The 17,239-nt window shown below is 55.7% G+C and overlaps 1 protein-coding gene across 1 annotated transcript; it reads left to right on the forward strand.

Annotated features, from left to right (window-relative positions):
* The first annotated feature begins 8,919 nt into the window (after nucleotides 1-8,919).
* Nucleotides 8,920-12,084, forward strand: GPR3 (G protein-coupled receptor 3). Its single transcript, XM_056122907.1, has 2 exons — nucleotides 8,920-9,051; nucleotides 10,075-12,084. Exon 2 carries the CDS (start codon nucleotides 10,080-10,082, stop codon nucleotides 11,070-11,072), a length of 993 nt encoding a protein of 330 aa, XP_055978882.1. The 5' UTR covers nucleotides 8,920-9,051; nucleotides 10,075-10,079; the 3' UTR covers nucleotides 11,073-12,084.
* The last annotated feature ends 5,155 nt before the right edge of the window (nucleotides 12,085-17,239 follow it).

Here is a 17,239-nt window from a genome sequence, read left to right on the forward strand (position 1 = left end):
TCGAAGCTGCTCCCCTCTTGTCAGTTCCCATTTGAAAAACACGTTTTAGTGCTCAGTGGTTCACCTGCCTTGCATGTGTGAGGCCTGGGATTGACCCTCATGGTAGCCAAAAAAAAAAGAAGAAAAAAAAAAGAGGGTGAGAATTTCACAAGGTTGGCGCATCGGGGTCCCAAACACTGAACAGAGCAGTGGATGGAATCCCCAAACTGGAAATTTTACAAAGAAAACAAGTTTCATATCTCAATCTGCAGCAGCCACACCCAGCACAGGACACAGTTAACAATTGTCGACCCCTCACTACGAGCAGAGTGTGTAACACTTTACTACAAGCAGAGTGTATATTTTATTAGCACTGTCCTCCCATTGTTCATCCATTTGCTCGAGTGGGCACCAGTAACATCTCCATTGTGAGACCTGTTGTTACTGTTTTTGGCATATTGAATATGCCACGGTAGTTTGCCAGGCTCTGCCGTGCGGGCCGGATACTCTCGATAGCTTGCCGGGCTCCCCGAGAGGGATGGAGGAATCGTCCCAGGTCGGCCACGTGCAAGGCAAATGCCCTACCCACTGTGCTATTCCAGCCCATATTTCATTAAATTATTATTATTATGATTCCTGCTTACTCCCAGTTCTGTGCTCAGAGATCACTCCTGGTAGTGATTGAGGAACCATGTGAGAAGATTATCCATGACTTCTACTCAAATCTCTTCGATAGCCATGTCCACTTGCCAACATACCAAATTCCACAGGATGGGTATGTCGTTCCCAACGTTCTCCCTTCCGAAATCCGACACGCCATTTCGTCAGTAAAGAAGCAAACAGCACCAGGCCCAGACAAGGTCAGACCTGAACACCTGAAGAACCTGCCGTCAGTACTCATCAATACACTGGCTCGGCTCTTCACTCGCTACCTGTCTGAATGCAAGGTTCCATCTCAATGGAAAACCAGCAGGACCGTACTACTGTTCAAGAAGGGAGACATCCATGACATTGGCAACTATCGCCCGATCTGCCTATTGTCTGTCATCTACAAGTTGTTCACTCGAGTCATCCTGAATAGGATTGGCAGAACACTAGATGAAGGACAACCATGTGAGCAAGCAGGGTTCCGCAAAGGATTCAGCACCATCGACCATATCCACACGATAACCAAACTCATTGAGGTTTCTCGGGAGTTCAAGATGCCGCTCTGCTTAACGTTCATTGATTTAAAGAAGGCCTTTGATTCTGTTGAGACGGAAGCGGTCATTGAAGCCCTAGCCAATCAGGGCATTCAAGCCCAATACATCAGGATCCTCCGTGAGCTGTATTGCGGATTCACTACCAGGATCTCACCATTCTACAAAGAAGTGATCGTTGATGTCAAGAGAGGAGTGCGGCAGGGTGATACCATTTCACCAAAACTCTTCAGTGCCACCCTCGAGAACATCATGCGACGACTGGAATGGGAAGGAATGGGAGTGAAGATAGATGGTCGGCAACTACACCACCTCCGCTTTGCTGATGACATTGTTTTAATAACACCAAACATCAGCCAAGCGGCACAAATGCTGGCCGACTTTGACCGTGAGTGTGGAAAGGTAGGACTACAGCTGAATCTTACGAAGACAATGTTTATGAGAAACAGCCTTGTTCCTGACGCCCCATTCGCTCTCAATGGAACGACCATCTCCGAATGCAACAGCTATGTCTACCTAGGTCGAGAGGTCAACATGACAAATGACCTGGCACCCGAGCTGCGCAGGAGGAAGAGAGCGGCTTGGAACGCCTTCAAGAACGTCGAAGAAATAGCTAAGAGGACGAAGAACCTCCGGCTCCGGGCACATCTCTTTGATTCCACTGTTCTTCCTGCATTAACATATGCCTCAGAGACCTGGGCCCTACACAAACAAGATGAGAACGCCATTCAGGTCTCCCAAAGAAGAATAGAAAGAGCTATGCTTGGAATATCACGTTTCACTCAAATGAGAGAACGAATCCGGAGTTCTGACATCCGTCGACGATCAAGGATCAGGGACGCTGTCTCATTTGCCAAGGTGTCGAAAATCAGATGGGCTGGTCACGTAATGAGATTTAAAGACGACCGTTGGACTAGAGCTGTTACTGATTGGATTCCACGGGATGTCAAAAGACCGCGTGGCCGCCCACCTACCAGATGGTCAGACTTCTTTGTCAAGGTCATGAACGATCGGTTTGAGGCCCTCCATGTTCCCGGAGCGAAGAGATGCCATTGGGCTACACTAGCACGCGACAGGGACAAATGGAGACGTTACTGGCGCCCGCTCGAGCAAATCGACGACTAACGGGAAGTTAAGTGATTAAGTGATGATTCCTGCTTACTCCCAGTTCTGTGCTCAGAGATCACTCCTGGTAGTGATTGAGGAACCATGTGAGGCTGGAGAATTGAGCCCTGGCCTTCTGATAGGAAGCATGTGCTCTGGCTGTTTAGGTGTCTCTCTGGACCTGAAATTTTGTGTTTTTTTTGCTTTTTGAGTCACACCCTGTGATACACAGGGGTTACTCCGGGCTTTGCACTCAGGAATTACCCCTGGCAGTGCTCGGGGGACCATATGGGATGCTGGGAATTGAACCCAGGTCAGCCGCGTGCAAGGCAAACACCCTACCTGCTGTGCTATCGCTCCAGCCTCCCGGACCAGAAATTTTTAAAAAGTTCCCCTTTCTGTGCCTTGTGTGCTGGGGAGAATACCTAGGATGAGGGGGCGAGCAAGTACAACCCTCTCCTAGCAAGGTTCTCCCCTGCTTCCCTTGCGCCCCTCTCCACAGGAGTTCCGGCAAACATGGTCATGCACACCTAGAATCTCCCACTTTCACCCAGAGTCCCCTCTTCTTGCATCGGGGGTTGTCCTCACCCCACCACACACACCCGAGGGCTCAGCTCCATAACTGAACCTCATCAAGCTGCCAAGCCAATTGTTCTAGAACTATAGCTCCTAGACTGCTAGGCAGTTCCTAGCGGCACCGGCATTAACAATGCTCACTCTCCTCTTCCTGGTATCCCCTGGGGTGGCGAGGGAACGCTTGTGGGCGTCTCACTCCATAGTTATGATGCTCCCGCACATCTTGTTCACAGGTCTCACTGGGAGGACCACCTGACCTCTACACTCACATACTTTTAGTTGCGGGACTCAGGGCTGCGGCACACTGTGGACGTGGCCACACTACCAACAGCGCTGTCATCAGAATTGCACTTGGTGCAGCGCTGGCCTCAAGCTCATACTTTCACAGTTGTAAGCAGGTTCTTGGCTACTGAGCTGTTTTTTGCCCTTATTTTCAGTTTTTTTGGGGTAGTGCTTTGGTGGGAGGTTGGGGTTACTCCAGTGCTTACCATGTGGTGCCAAAAAATGGAGCATGGGTCTCACATCTGCAAAGCATGTATTTAGATCTTTATTTTTCCTTTTTGGGTCACACTCAGCGATGCTCAGGGGTTACTCCTGGCTCTGCACTCAGGAATTACTCCTGGCAGTGCTTGGGGGACCATATGCGATGCTGAGGATCGAACCCGGGTCAGCTGCATGCAAGGCAAATGCCCTACCCATTGTACTATCACTCCGGCCCTGCATTTAGATCTTTGATCCATCTCTCTGGCCCTTATTTACTGCCTTTAAGCTAATGTCCACAAATGTCTTAACTCTCTGGACCTGTTAGCCCAGGTGCAGACTTCAGCCGGAAGTCACCCACCAGGTCACACAGTCACATCTGTGGGCCAGCATGCAAAGGCAGACTCCAAAGTAGTCAAGGCTGCCTCCCTCTCCTGTGCCTCCTCGCCAACTCTGGCTTCCGTAGCCTCCTGTAACTGCTCGTGAACATGTTTCTCTGTCCCACTAGTCTTGGAGACCTCCGAGGGTTTCCTTCTCAACAGCATATTAAGCATCTAATTGCTCATTTCCCCTATCAGAATGGCAGCTTCAAGAAGAAGGTGGGGTTGGCGGGGCTGTAGCTCAGTGTAAAACACTTACCTTATATGTAGGAAGCCCTGGGTTTGATCTCCAGAATCTGCTCCCCCCAAAAAGAGAAGGCAATGGCTTTTGTCCGTTGCTTGTGCTCTGTGCCTTGAACCAAGCCTGGCAGATAATTTGTGCTTGGACCCACCTCCCCATTTCTCTGAAACCTCTTATTGGTCTTTTGGAGAGAAACAAATGTACAGGAAGGGATGGTAATGCCTACTTCTGCCAGAACTAAATATGGTCAGTATTTCTTTCGCTTCAGGGTTGGTACCAGGCAGCCTGACCTCCGCAGACCTGGCTTCACGGCCACATAATGTGTGCTCTGGGGAAAAATTCATTCTGCTTCTCTGGGCAGGTTGTTGCAACTACCAGGTGCTGACCTGCCCCTGGGAGGTGTCAAGGAAGGATAGGAAGGTGAGGGAGCGAAGCAAGGATGTAATGGAGACAGAAGGGGCGGGAGTCACATCTCCAAAAGAACATGATACCACCAAATCTCCCCAGGTAGACTGGTCCTGGCTGACAACTCTGGGGCCTTCTCAGAATGGGGGTGGGCAGATTCCCCTTTCTGCCTGAAGGCACAGCAGCCCACAGCCACATCCAACACCCTCAGCACAGAAGGCTGAGCTCCACAACTGAACTTCATCAAGTTGCCAAGCCACCAAATTGTTCTAGAACTATAGCTCCTAGACCACAGAATTTCATAGTCCTGTCAGCCCAGTAGGATTGCAGAAAATCTAATGGGAAAATCGCTGAGAAGCCCACCAAGCTCAGTGAGGCAAAACAATGACCCAGGAGGCTCAGCTGGCACCAACCAGAACAATAGACCCTCAACGACTTTAGTAACAATCATTGGAAGATAAAACAATGATCACAAATGGACTCTTATTAATCTAAGCTTTTATAATTCCATTTGCCTTCGTGTTGTAACAAACAATATGAAGTAAATTTATTTGTGCCTGCAACGGGGGGGGGGAGGAAAACTGGGGATATTTGTGGAGGAAAGGGCATACTGGTGATGGACTTGGCATTGGAACATTTAATGCCAGATTCAGCTTGGTATTATGAACAACTTGGTAAATCACGGGGATATAATAAAAATAATATTTTTTTAAAGGAAGACCTGGGAGAGAGAAGACAAGGGTTACTCTTTCCTCACAACAGCGGGTCTTGGGACCATCCGTCATTGGATGAGCAGTGTGTGTGTGTGTGTGTGTGTGTGTGTGTGTGTGTGTGTGTGTATCTGCTCCTGAGTTTCTCAGATTAGACATTGTCACTGCACTCTCTTCCTCCCTGGATGCCTGAGGAGGAGTTCCATCCTGAACAACACAGTAATTTCCTGGATTGGGAAGCTCTGGCCAACAACTACTTCAGCACAAACAGCATTATCCATGTTCTTTGCCCTAAAGCATCCTCAGACAGAAATTTTTTGGTGGGGGTAGGCGAATGGGGGCATACCCAGTGGTGCTCAGGGCTTACTCTTCACTCTGTGTTTAGGAACTACTCCTGGCAGTGCTCAGAGGATCATAGGAGATGCCAAGTATTAAACCTGGGTCAACTGCATGCAAGGCAAAAACCCTACCCACTGTACTATTGCTCTGGCCTCCTGAGACAGAAATTTGAAGAAAACTAGTCAAAGGGGATAAGAGCATATATCTCTGCATTTTGTATCAGAACCCCTCCCCTTCTTTTTTCCCCTTTTGTGAAGTTGGGACTCAAACTCAGGGCTATACGTACATGAGACACACATTTTTCCCACTGAGCCGCACTCACTAGTATTCATTTTATTTTATTTTGGACTAGTGTTCAGGTTTACTCTTGGCTTTACATCAAGGCAACACTCCTGGTGGGGCTTAGGAGACCATATGTATTGCCAGAAATTGAACCCGGGTCAGCCACATGCAAAGCAAGTGCTTGACTCTGTGTACTACCTCTCCCACTCCAGAATCCATTGGGGGAGCAAGACAGCTGACTTTGTCATGATCTAGGATTCCTTGAATTATGCAAGGAAAGTGAGCCCAAACACGGATGTGAAGTGTATGGCCTGTTTGAGAAGGAGATGCAAAGAAAACAACAAATGGAACCTGAGAACAGAATGGAGTCGGGGTAGCTGCAAAGGCCTGTGTGGGCCAGTGAAAAGGAGTAAGGTCTGCAGTGACTGTTTCTTGTGGGGGAGCACACCCAGCTATGCTCAGGGTTACCCCAGGCTCTGTGTGTGCTCAGGGATCACTTCTGTTGGGGCTCAGGAGACCATGTGGGTGCCAGGGATCAAAATCAGGTCATCTACATATGAGGCAAGCCCTTCTCCAGTGACTTTATCAGTGGTAATTGTTCAGATTTTCTGTGAATGTCCCAACAAACTATGAAAACAAGATCTGTGACTGCTGTTCAGAATAGCAGGAGAGAGTCTACCACACCCCAGTCTCTCTGCTGCCAGCCTCCCAGCAGCCTTCAGCCCTGAGAACATACGGGGGAGAAATGGGTCCCTGAGTCTAAAACATGATGCCCTGGCATACATGCCCTTTCTAATGCCCCACCTTCCTTAATACACAAGTCACTGTTTGCTCTGTTCTCTCTCTCTCTCTCTCTCTCTCTGTTGTTTTGGTTTCCTTTTTGAGTAACATCCAGCAGTACTCAGGGCTGACTCCTGACTCTGTGCTCAGCGGACCATATGGGATGGAATCAGGATTGGCTGTGTGCAAGGCAAGCACCTACCCGCTGTACTTTCACTCCAGCCTGATGTTGCGTTTAAGTTCCCAATCAGCAAATCTTTGTAGAAGGCCGCTCTGCACGGGGCGCTGTTCCCAACCAAGAACAGAGCGACATCTCCACCCACCTGGAGCTCAGATTCAAGTACAGCCTGCACATGAGCAGACCTCGTTTCAGGGGTGCTGCATGCTTTAAACAATAGCGAATCAAGGATGGGGAGAGGAGATGGTTGGGGAAGGGAGAGGTAGTCTGGGGCACCTGCTTCAGGACAGGTGACAGGCACAGAGACCTAGTGACATGAAGGGGTTCTAGGCAGAGACAGGCAGGACCCAGACCCTCCTATGGCGGGGTTCCCCGAGCCGCCTCCTCAACATTCTGCCCCTCTCCAGGAGGTGTCACCATTCCTAGACCCTCTAGGCCCACCTTCCCACCTGTGTGTGCCTCCCAGGGCCCCCTCTGACAGAGGGGCCCTTGGCACCAACATATCCCATTCTTGGCTTGCCAGGCCCCTCCCAGCAGGCCTCAGAGGTGGGCACCAGCATTATCCTTACCCTAGTCAAGAAATCAGCACCGAGAGCTAAGGCACTCAGCCTACCCAGCCAACTCGGGCAGAGAGAAATTGAGCCTTTGAATCCAGTCTATTTCCTGAACACCATCACCCACACAGCACCCCAAACTCAACACACTCAACCACAGTGTCGTCATTGTCCCCATTCCAGGATTCGCCTCTTCTCACGTGCTGGTTAGCCACTGGCTGATCCCTCCTGCACTGTCTGGGGCCTGTGGTTGTGTGGCACTGGCAGGACTAGGAGGTGTATGCTTAAAAACCCTCACCTGCCCAGCCCTCGCCCCACCCCCCTGAACCCTATGCCTGTGGTCTGAGTGGTTCCAGCTAGGATGAGAGCAGAGAGAGGCTGGAGGGGAGACAGCTTTGGAGGGTGTGCTGGGGAGATGAGGGTCCTCTAGATCAGGAAGCTCCCCCTTGCCCTGTCCTGCGAGGATGCTAAGATGCAGGGCTCAGGGGCCAGAGCGACAGCACAGCGGGTAGGGTGTTTGCCTTGCACGCGGCTGACCTGGGTTCGATCCCCGGCATCCCATATGGTCCCCCAAGCACCGCCAGAAGTAATTCCTGAGTGCAGAGCCAGGAATAACCCCTAAGCATCGCTGGGTGTCACCCAAAAAGCAAAAAGCAAAAAGAAAAGATGCAGGGCTCAGAGAAGTCCTGGAAACTAAGCTGCCAGGCTTTCTGCTTCCAGGTTCTTCCCGGATCCTGTGCCCTGCTGCTTCAGGGAAGTGTTCCCACTGTCCACTCTGCCTGCCTTCCAGATCCTGCAATAAATAATTCAGTTTCTGAAACTGTGCCAGGTCCGCTCGGCCCATGCTGTGAGCACGCTATTGGGCAGACAGAGTGACGTCACTGGTCACTGGCTCTGTCCTAGCCCCGCCGCACCACAGGACATGCCCTGGCAGGACTGACCCTCCAGGTCACTTGGTCCAGACCCTTGCCCTGCCCACATGACCACAGATCTACACTTCAGCACCCTAAACCTGCTTCACTTAACTTTGTCACCTCAGTGCCTGAGACAGGAGATAGGGTCGTGGCGACCTAAAGTCCCGGCACGGGGTCACTCCCTCTTCCCTTCCCACCGCCTGCCACCATGGGCGCCTGGACCCTGTCATGCCACAAAGTCACCTGGCAGCGCTTGTGCTGCCCTGAGGTTACCCTTCCTACAGCAGCATCCCACCTCCGCCATCCCCCGAGATCGTGTCACCGCACATACCGTCATTGCCACCCACCTCTGCTCCCTCGTGCTCCTGTCACCGTCACCCCAGATCCCCGTCATCTCACGGGGGGGGGGGGGGGGACCGCCCATTCAGCCCCATCCCTGGGACTCCGTCACCTGAAAGTCGTCGACCTGTCTCTGTCAGCCCAGGGCCCCATCACCCCGCAGCCCACCCGGGCCCCCTGTCCGCTCCCCCCGCCGCTCCCGCAGGCCCCCTGCTAGCCCCCTGCGACTTTCCCCAGGCTCTCGCACCCGCGTCCCGGAGCCCCGGGCCGCAGAGGGCGCGGCGTCAAGGACAGCGCAGGCCGGCCGGAGGGGGCGGGGCCGCAGCGCGGCCGCTTTTTATGAATGGGGGAGCGGGCGGCGCGCGGCCTCATTACTATGCGGCGCACCGCGCGCTGCGCCCCGGCGGGCGCGCCCATTGGCCGAGCGCCCCGCTGACGTCACGGAGCCGGGAGCCGGGGGCGGGGCGGGGCGGGGTGACTCACGCCTCCCCTCGGCGGCCGCGGGGGCTTCTCGGGGTCCGCGCACACGCCCGGAGCAGCCCGGACCCGAGCAGAGCATCCCCGCGGCCCGGCCGCACCTACTTCTGAGAGGTGAGTGCGGGCACCTGCCGCGGGGACCCGGCCGCCGGGAGGAGCCAGCGGGATGCCGGAGCGCTGGGCCCGCGGGGAGGCTCCCCGCTGCTGACCCGGGTCGGAGGTCGAGACCGCGAAGTCAGATTTGGGGCTCGCAGGCGGGGACTCAAGTGTCACGGTGGTTAGAACTGTCACCTGGGGAACCTGGCGAGGCGTGAGCACTTGTATAGGCACCTGAGGCCCAGGAGGCGCTGGCGGCCGTCTGAGATGCGATCGGGCCAGCTGGAGGCTGCTAAGGCCACCGACCCCCAGGCTCGGGGGCGGAAGGAGGGGTCTGATTTCTTGGGGGTCCAGACGTCCGTGCAGAAGGCGGGGTCAGACCCAAGACTTCGGTGTCCAGGCAGAAGAGGGGTTTGATTTCCAGCAGTGGGGGTGTCTGCTCCCAACACCAGAAGTCCGGGAGGGAAGAGGGACCGCCGGGTACAGAAGTCTGGGCCCGTGTGTTTTGGGGTGGCGGGAGGGGTGCGAATTTCCAGGGCTGGTTAGCCGAAGAGCGCAGAGTGGGGGGCAGCGGGAGCTCACGCTCATTCCGGGGGGCGGAGCAATCTTGAAGCTCGTGAGGGGTTGAGGAAGCCTCAGAAATTGAGTGTCATCCTATGGAGCTCCAGCAGAGTCATGAGATGTTTCCCTCCCCCAGTCCGGAGCCTTCCCGGCATCTCCTGGATCCTAGAGCCCCCTCCACCCCCCATCCCCTAGAGTTCTGCTTCTCCTGGGTTACACACGTGGGAGAAAGCTGCCAGCAGGACCCAGAACCGAAAGGAAGGGGGAGAGGCAGGGGTCCTTTGGCACCAGAGACTGCCAGTCAGCCTGGGCCTGGGAGAGCACCAAGGGAAAGAGTTCTAGGCCCAGATCCTGGGATAGGCAAGGGGACCCAGGCACTGAAACTGAAGGACCCCAGTAGCCTGTGGGTTACCTGGCCACCCTCACCCCCTCCTGGCAGTGCCCTGCTCTGCCGGCTTCTCATGGGCCTTTCTCCTACAGGTACCATGATGTGGGGTGCAGGCGGCCCCCTGGCCTGGCTCTCAGCCGGCCCAGGAAGTGTGAACCTGAGCAGCGTGGGTTCATCAGAGGGACCCACAGGCCCCGCAGCACCGCTGCCTTCACCCAGGGCCTGGGACGTGGTGCTGTGCATCTCGGGCACCCTGGTGTCCTGCGAGAACGCGCTGGTGGTGGCCATCATCGTGGGCACTCCCGCCTTCCGTGCCCCCATGTTCCTGTTGGTGGGTAGCCTGGCCGTGGCCGATCTGCTGGCAGGCCTGGGTCTGGTCCTGCACTTTGCCGCTGTCTTCTGCATTGGTTCGGCGGAGATGAGCCTGGTGCTGGTCGGGGTGCTGGCTATGGCCTTCACGGCCAGCATCGGCAGCCTGCTGGCCATCACGGTCGACCGCTACCTTTCTCTGTACAACGCCCTCACCTACTACTCGGAGACCACCGTGACACGGACCTACGTGATGCTGGCCCTCGTGTGGGGCAGTGCCCTGGGCTTGGGGCTGCTGCCCGTGCTGGCCTGGAACTGCCTGGATGCCCCGGTCACGTGTGGCGTGGTGTACCCACTCTCCAAGAACCATCTGGTGGTCCTGGCCGTGGCCTTCTTCATGGTGTTTGGCATTATGCTGCAGCTCTACGCCCAGATCTGCCGCATCGTCTGCCGTCATGCCCAGCAGATTGCCCTCCAACGGCACCTGCTGCCCGCCTCCCACTACGTGGCCACCCGCAAGGGCATTGCCACACTGGCCGTGGTGCTGGGCGCCTTTGCCGCCTGCTGGCTTCCCTTCACCGTCTACTGCCTGCTGGGTGACGCCCACTCCCCGCCCCTCTACACCTATCTCACCCTGCTCCCTGCCACCTACAACTCCATGATCAACCCCATCATCTACGCCTTCCGCAACCAGGACGTGCAGAAGGTGCTGTGGGCCGTCTGCTGCTGCTGTTCTTCTTCCAAAATCCACTTTCGATCCCGTTCCCCCAGTGATGTCTAGTGGCGTGACCCTCGGTGACCTTCAGCCCTGATCACTCCAGAATACCAGGAAATTAGGTCCTCCAAGGCTTTGTCCCAACTCCCCAAGACCCAGCTGGTTCTGGAGATCTAGGACATGGGGTGTTTCACAGGAGGCTGTTCAGAACCCTGCAGGGCCCACTGGCCCCATGGTTCTAGAATGTTCAAGTGGTCAGAGTTCCACTCAAAAATGTCCCGCAGCCCAGCTGGCTTGCAGTTCTAGAATGCTGCCTGGGCATTTTACAGTGCCATTCCAAGTCCCTGAACCTGTCCCTCCCTTGACCTTGACCATGTCACTTTACTTTTGAGTTTGAAAGCAGAAGAGTCAGAGAGGTTACACCTCTGCTAGGAGAAAGATGGGTCTGTATATATGTACACATACAGAGTATCTATTTATTATTTATTTATTTATCTATTTATTTATTTATGGGTGGTAAGGGGAATAAAGAGACCCACACCTTGAAATCCAGGCCATTCCAGGGTACCCCTCCCCCTCCCAAGTCCCACACCCCCATATCTGACCTCAGTTCCTAGAGGGGGGAATGGGAGATAGAGAAACCACGTATTTTGTTATTCTTTTTGCTTATTTTTTATCAAAGAGATCATAGAAACCAGAGCCTTCTCCCCAGGCCTGCCCCCCCACGGGCTTGCTGGGGGACCACACCAGCCTCTGGTTTTTTATTTTTTTAAGAAGCCATCACCTGAGCAACCAAGAATTCCTCTGCGCTGGGGGCCGGCTGCCCTCTGGTGGCCATTTTGGGGAACTGCAGCCCGGTCAACCAGCCGGGACCAGGACGTGCAAACCCCAACCCCATTCCTGCCTCAACTCCAGCGCCACAGCCATGGCCTGGGGGCCAGGCCTCACCCTGCGGTGCCCTTGAGGAGCCAGGGCATGAGCCAACACCTGACCCCTCTGCCAATTGGGGTATGGTCCCCAGTGCATTCCTTACTCCTGTCCCTGGCCCAGCCCACAATAAAAAATGATTTTGTGATAACCATGTGTTGTCTTCTATGGGAAGAGAGGGTGGCATAGTCTGATTCCAGGTTAAGGTGCCTTTGGAGGAGTCCACAGAGCTGGAGATCCAGGGTGAAGGGTGACTGGGCAGGCCGCCAGTACTCAGGGTGCCAAGCTGATGGGCCCCTCGACTCAGAGCCAAATGCTATCAGGCTAGGACCTTACTGCCCTCTGGGGACAGAGACTAGGGTGCTGGGTCCTTTTGGGATGGAGGGTACACATATTCTGCCCACAATAACCTTAGGTGGGGGCTTTGGCATGAAGTATTTTCTCCAAACATGTCAGCCTACTTAGTAATGGCTAGGTGAACGTGAATGATACATGTTACCTCATTTATGCCTAATGAGAACTCTGGGGCCCCACCTATGCACATTTTATAAGTGAGGAAATGAGGTTAAGAGCAGGTCACAGCATGTCAGTGACTAACCCAAGGTCACACGGCTAAGAACTGTTAGGGCCAGAGTTCAGACTGCTAAGAGCCTTCTAGAACTTGTGCTCTCCCTCTCATCTTCTTGAGCATGGACTTCAGGATACTGTGAGCCTGATTTGTGTTGGGGTTCATCCTCAAAGCTCAAGGCTGCATTGGATAGAATCTTAGTCATTCTGTCTTCATGTTTTAATCTTGTGGTTTGGGCCACACTCAGCTGTGCTCAGGGATCACTCCTGGCGGAGTTCAAGAGATTACATGTGACACTGGGATTAAACTGGGATCGGCTGCATACAAGGCAAGTGCCTACTCGGTCTGGTCCTTCTACAGTTGGGAGAGCTAGGGGAGTGATGTCCACTGCACGCACATGGTCTTGAGCACAGTAGGAATTGTATGAGGGAATGAGGAGGGAGAATTTCAGACTCTGTTCACCTGGGTTGAGAGAGTACAGGGGTTGGGACACTTGACTGGCACGTTCCAATGTGGTTTGATTCCTGGCACCCCATATGGTCCCCTGTGCATTGCCAGAAGATGATCCCTGAGCACAGAGCCAGGTGTGGCTCCCCCCAACCCCCAGGTTCAGCGTGTGACCAAAAGGAACCTGGCTGTTCAAGGCTCCAGATGGGCTAAGCCTAGGGGGTAGGTCTCAGCATTTCTGTCACCTGTCCATTGTACAGGGGGAGAGACTGAGGCCCAGAGAAGAGGAGCCACTTGCTCACATTGCCCTGGCAGCTCCAGGCTGGGAGCCAGGCCCCTCCCTTTCCATGGCCAGAGCGCAGGGCCTGTGTCTGGAATCCCATCCCAGCAGCGAATGCATTCCTGCTGCCCCAATAGGGCAGAGAGCTTCGGGTAGGCTCAGAGGTGGGTGCAGACCTGGACTAAGCCCCACACAGCCATGCTGCGGGCAGAGAGTAGGGAGGCCAGGGCGAGCCTTCTCTTCTCTCCCTGGGAAAGCACCCCCACTCTAGGACCCTTGCCAGCCTGTCTGAACACAGCCTCCTGGGGGCGCCTGCTCTTCCCGTTTCCCCGCATGGACCTTGAGGCCTGGCGCCTGGTTTCTCTCTGCTGTCCCTGTGACCAGGTCAGAGTGTCATGGGGAGACAATCCTCAAGACAGGGCCAGAGGCCTGTCACGCCAGGAGGCAGGGAGTGTGGATGAGCTTGCAAAGAGGGTGTCCAAGAGGCCCGGTTGAGAGGTTTCTCTTCTAAGAGGTTTTTTCTCTTCTTTCATTCACCTAAAGTCACTGGGACTTCAACTGGGTCTGTTTGGTTGTTTTTGGGGGGAGGGGGTGGGGCCTGAGGCCACACCTGATGGTGCTCATGGTTCGATGCAGTGGCAGTCCAGGGCCTGAACTGGGGTCAGCCACATGCAAAGCAAGTGCTTTAACCCCTGCCCTGCCTTCTGCTCTGAGCCCCATCTAATTCCAAGTGGTTCTTTTGAGGGTGATGGAACAGATTTCAGGAGCACCCCACAAAAGGCAGGCAGAAAACTTGGGGATGGAGGAGCCTCAGGCTAGGGAAAAGTTGAGGGTTCCCAGGCTCTCCCCAGACCTTTGGTAGGGGAGGCAGAGAAGGCCTCTTTGCTGCCCCCCCACACACACACACTCCTTAGGGGCCCACCTAGACCACGAAGGGGTTGTGACCCCTGCCTTCCCACCCAGGTCCTGCTCCAGTGTCCAGCTGGGCAAGAGCCAGCCTGGCATGTGGAGGGCCTGTCCGGGGCCCTACAGGTCCTCTGCTTTGTTTCATGACTTATAGGGGCCATCCCAGCAGTGCTGAGGGGCTCATTGTTAGAACTACTCAGCCTGGCTGGGAGGTGCTGCTTGGGGGGCTTCAGGGACTGTGTGGCATTGGGGTCAAACTCGGGGTCTTGTGCATGCCAGGAATATAGCCTTCTCCCTGAGCCGTATTGCCAGAGGTCCTCTTCTGTCCAGCGGGGCCAGGAACCGTCTGAGCTCTGGGTCTCCTCCGGGTCCCCACCCCACTCCCCCCAGACTGAGCCCTTCCAGGGCAGGAGCTGGGCACCCCGCCATCCCCACCGACTATGGACCACCTTCCCCTTTCTCCTCAGAAGGGGGGTCAGGGAGAAAGGCAGTGTCTGGAACAAGGAGCAAATCCCTCAGAGGGGAGCTTGTCTCCTTCAGCCTGAGACTCATCTCAGCCTGGGGCTGCGTGCGTCGTACGTGCGTGCGTGTGTGCGTGCGTGCGTGTGTATGTGTGTGTATGTGTGTGTGCATGTGTATGTGTGTGTGTGTGTGTCTGTGTGCGCTTGTGTTTTCTGGGGAGTGGGCAAGCCGCCTAGTCTCTGCTTCTAACCAGCTTGCCAACCCCCATGCCTGACCCCACCCCACTCCCAAGGCCCTGGAGTGAAAGCCGAGCAGTGGGGGCTCCCTGGGCTGGGGGAGGGGCCCTCCTTCCTGCGGGGGTGGGCTCTGGGGTGAGGGGGGCCCAGGTCTCCCCCCCTTCCCAGGCCCTGAGTGGGGGAGGGGGCGGCCCTGAGTGCCAAGCCCCCAGCGGGGCCGTGACCGCCTCTCCCTGCAATAAGTGAGGAGACAGCAGCTATTAATATAAGATGAGTTCACGGGCTCACAGCTTCCGCAGGCTGGAAAACAGGCTCCCGGGGCCGGGGGCTGCGGCAAGACTCGTCTGCCAGATTCTCTCCTGGAGCCTGGAGCCCTCCGGCCCCAGCAGCTCGGCATCCCCCCCTGCTGAGCGCAGTGTGCAGGTGGGCGTGTGTGCACGGACACACACTGGCGCACACAGGGGTGTTGAGAGCACACCGGCACACGCAGACATGCATGTACAGACACCAGCATACGTGGACACAGATGCTAACTCCACGTGTACGACTGCAAGCCAGAGAGCGGCCCTGCCTGCACCGACCCTGCTCATGCATGCATACAAGGTCCCTCGCAAGCGCGTGTGTGCATGGCCCAGACATGCTCGCATACCTGAACCCGTCTGCACCCCCCACACGCCACCCTGCACATGTGTCTACGGAAGGGACCCGGAGCCAGGTCGCCTCTGCATGCGGGTGGGTGAGTGCATGCACATACGTGCCCTTCTGCACACAGTGTGCCTGACTCAGCACAGGCTCCCACTGCGGAGAGCTCGGCCGCAGAAGCCCACAAACAGGCCCAGGGTTTGCAGCACTGATGGAAGGTCCTGGCCGCCCAAGCTCTCCCCTCCCCCACCTCCTGACAAACAGCTCCAGCTCCTGCCAACCGCAATGCCTGCCTTTGACTTCCTGCCGTGCCCCCCCCCGCCCCCCCCCGCCCAGGGGTCCCCAGATCCCTGATTAACCCCCTCACTAATTGGCCACCAGCCCCTTGACTTTGCTGCAGGCCTTTCTTGGGAGCTGGGAGCCAGAGGCTGCAAATTGGCCGAGTGGAATGAATCTGGGGAACAGTGTGCAGGGGCGGGCGTCTGGCTGGAGCCAGGCAGGTCATCCCTATTCCAGGGCTGGAGGGAACACTGCATCTTTCTCTCGGGATGATGGGCACCAGGCATGCACGTGGCCATGTGCCACACCGCTCTTGCACACAGCCAAGAATACTCAGGAAGAAACCCAGTATACGTGGCACGCACGCAGAGGCACGTCTGAACCCGCCTCTCCACATACAAACCAGCCACGTGACAGGCGTCCACACACTTCCACGCGCTCCTAAGCATGTTCACAGGCCTTGTGTGCAGATCCACCCTGAGTGTAGACCCCAGGGGCCCACCACACGGCACACACCACTTGCATGACACCTTCCGACAGGCTCGGTGGTCCCCTCTGTGACAGTGGGGAGTGGTGGAGTCTCCCAGGCTTCCCGCGAATACCTAAGTCTGGGTCTGCTCTGACTTCCCCTTTGCCTTGTCCATGTCCTGACCGGAAAGGCAGTTTCTGGATTTAGTCTTTTAGCTCCTGTCTCCCTGGCTTTGTGCCCTGGTTCACTGGGTCCCCCGCTCCCTTGGAGCACTGGAAACGAGGGTTTTTATTTCCACGCCTGCTGCCAACGTGCTGTGTTACTTTGGTTAAGTCACTGTGCCTCTCTGGGTCCTTTATCTGTAAAAGGGATATGTGTAGCAGTGGGCTAGAGAGAATGCTGTGCACGTGAACAGGTATTGCATGCCAGGGTGGTCCTGCTGACCCCCAGCACGACTGGGCCCGGGCAGTGCCCCATCACCGCATCACCATGAAGTAGCACTGAGCCAATCCCAGCTAGGCCGAATACTGCTGGCAGAGGACCCCCGTAAATAAGCAGGACTGCTCGGTGACCCTCCTGGGACCGCCCAGAGGAGTGTCGGGGCCACGTTTATGGCTGTGCTTAACTCAGGCACACAAATCTGGAAAGGCGTTAGTTCCCTAGAGGCAGAGAGGCCTGGGGGGGAGGGTCCCAGACACCATGGCGGTCAACTTCTCTGCACAGGCAGGAGGCGGCAAGGCGTGAGTGAGCAGAGCCGACCTCTGGGCGGTCCCCGGCGGGTGCTGCTGAGGTCTGGGAGGGTGGTGTCTGTGCAGGCCTCCCTTCACTTCCTGCTGACAGTTCTGCCAGGAGACTCCTGAGAAGCCTGCTTGTGTGCGAGTGCATCTTTCATCTCTACCAGCTGCAGAATGTCCTTCCTAGCCCCCCGTCTCCCGGGACCGCAGGCTGTCCACGGGGAGCATCTGAGGCCTAGGAGGAAACTGGCTGACCACCGCCCAGAGCAGAACTCACAGGAAA

This window comes from Sorex fumeus, unplaced genomic scaffold (genome assembly GCF_029834395.1).
Source record: "Sorex fumeus unplaced genomic scaffold, SorFum_2.1 ptg000047l, whole genome shotgun sequence".
In the NCBI taxonomy this organism is placed as follows: Eukaryota; Metazoa; Chordata; class Mammalia; order Eulipotyphla; family Soricidae; genus Sorex; species Sorex fumeus.

What these genes read in the sequence shown, in the direction of transcription:
- GPR3 (XM_056122907.1), top strand. Translation starts at nt 10,080, where the DNA reads ATGATGTGGGGTGCAGGCGGCCCCCTGGCCTGGCTCTCAGCCGGCCCA.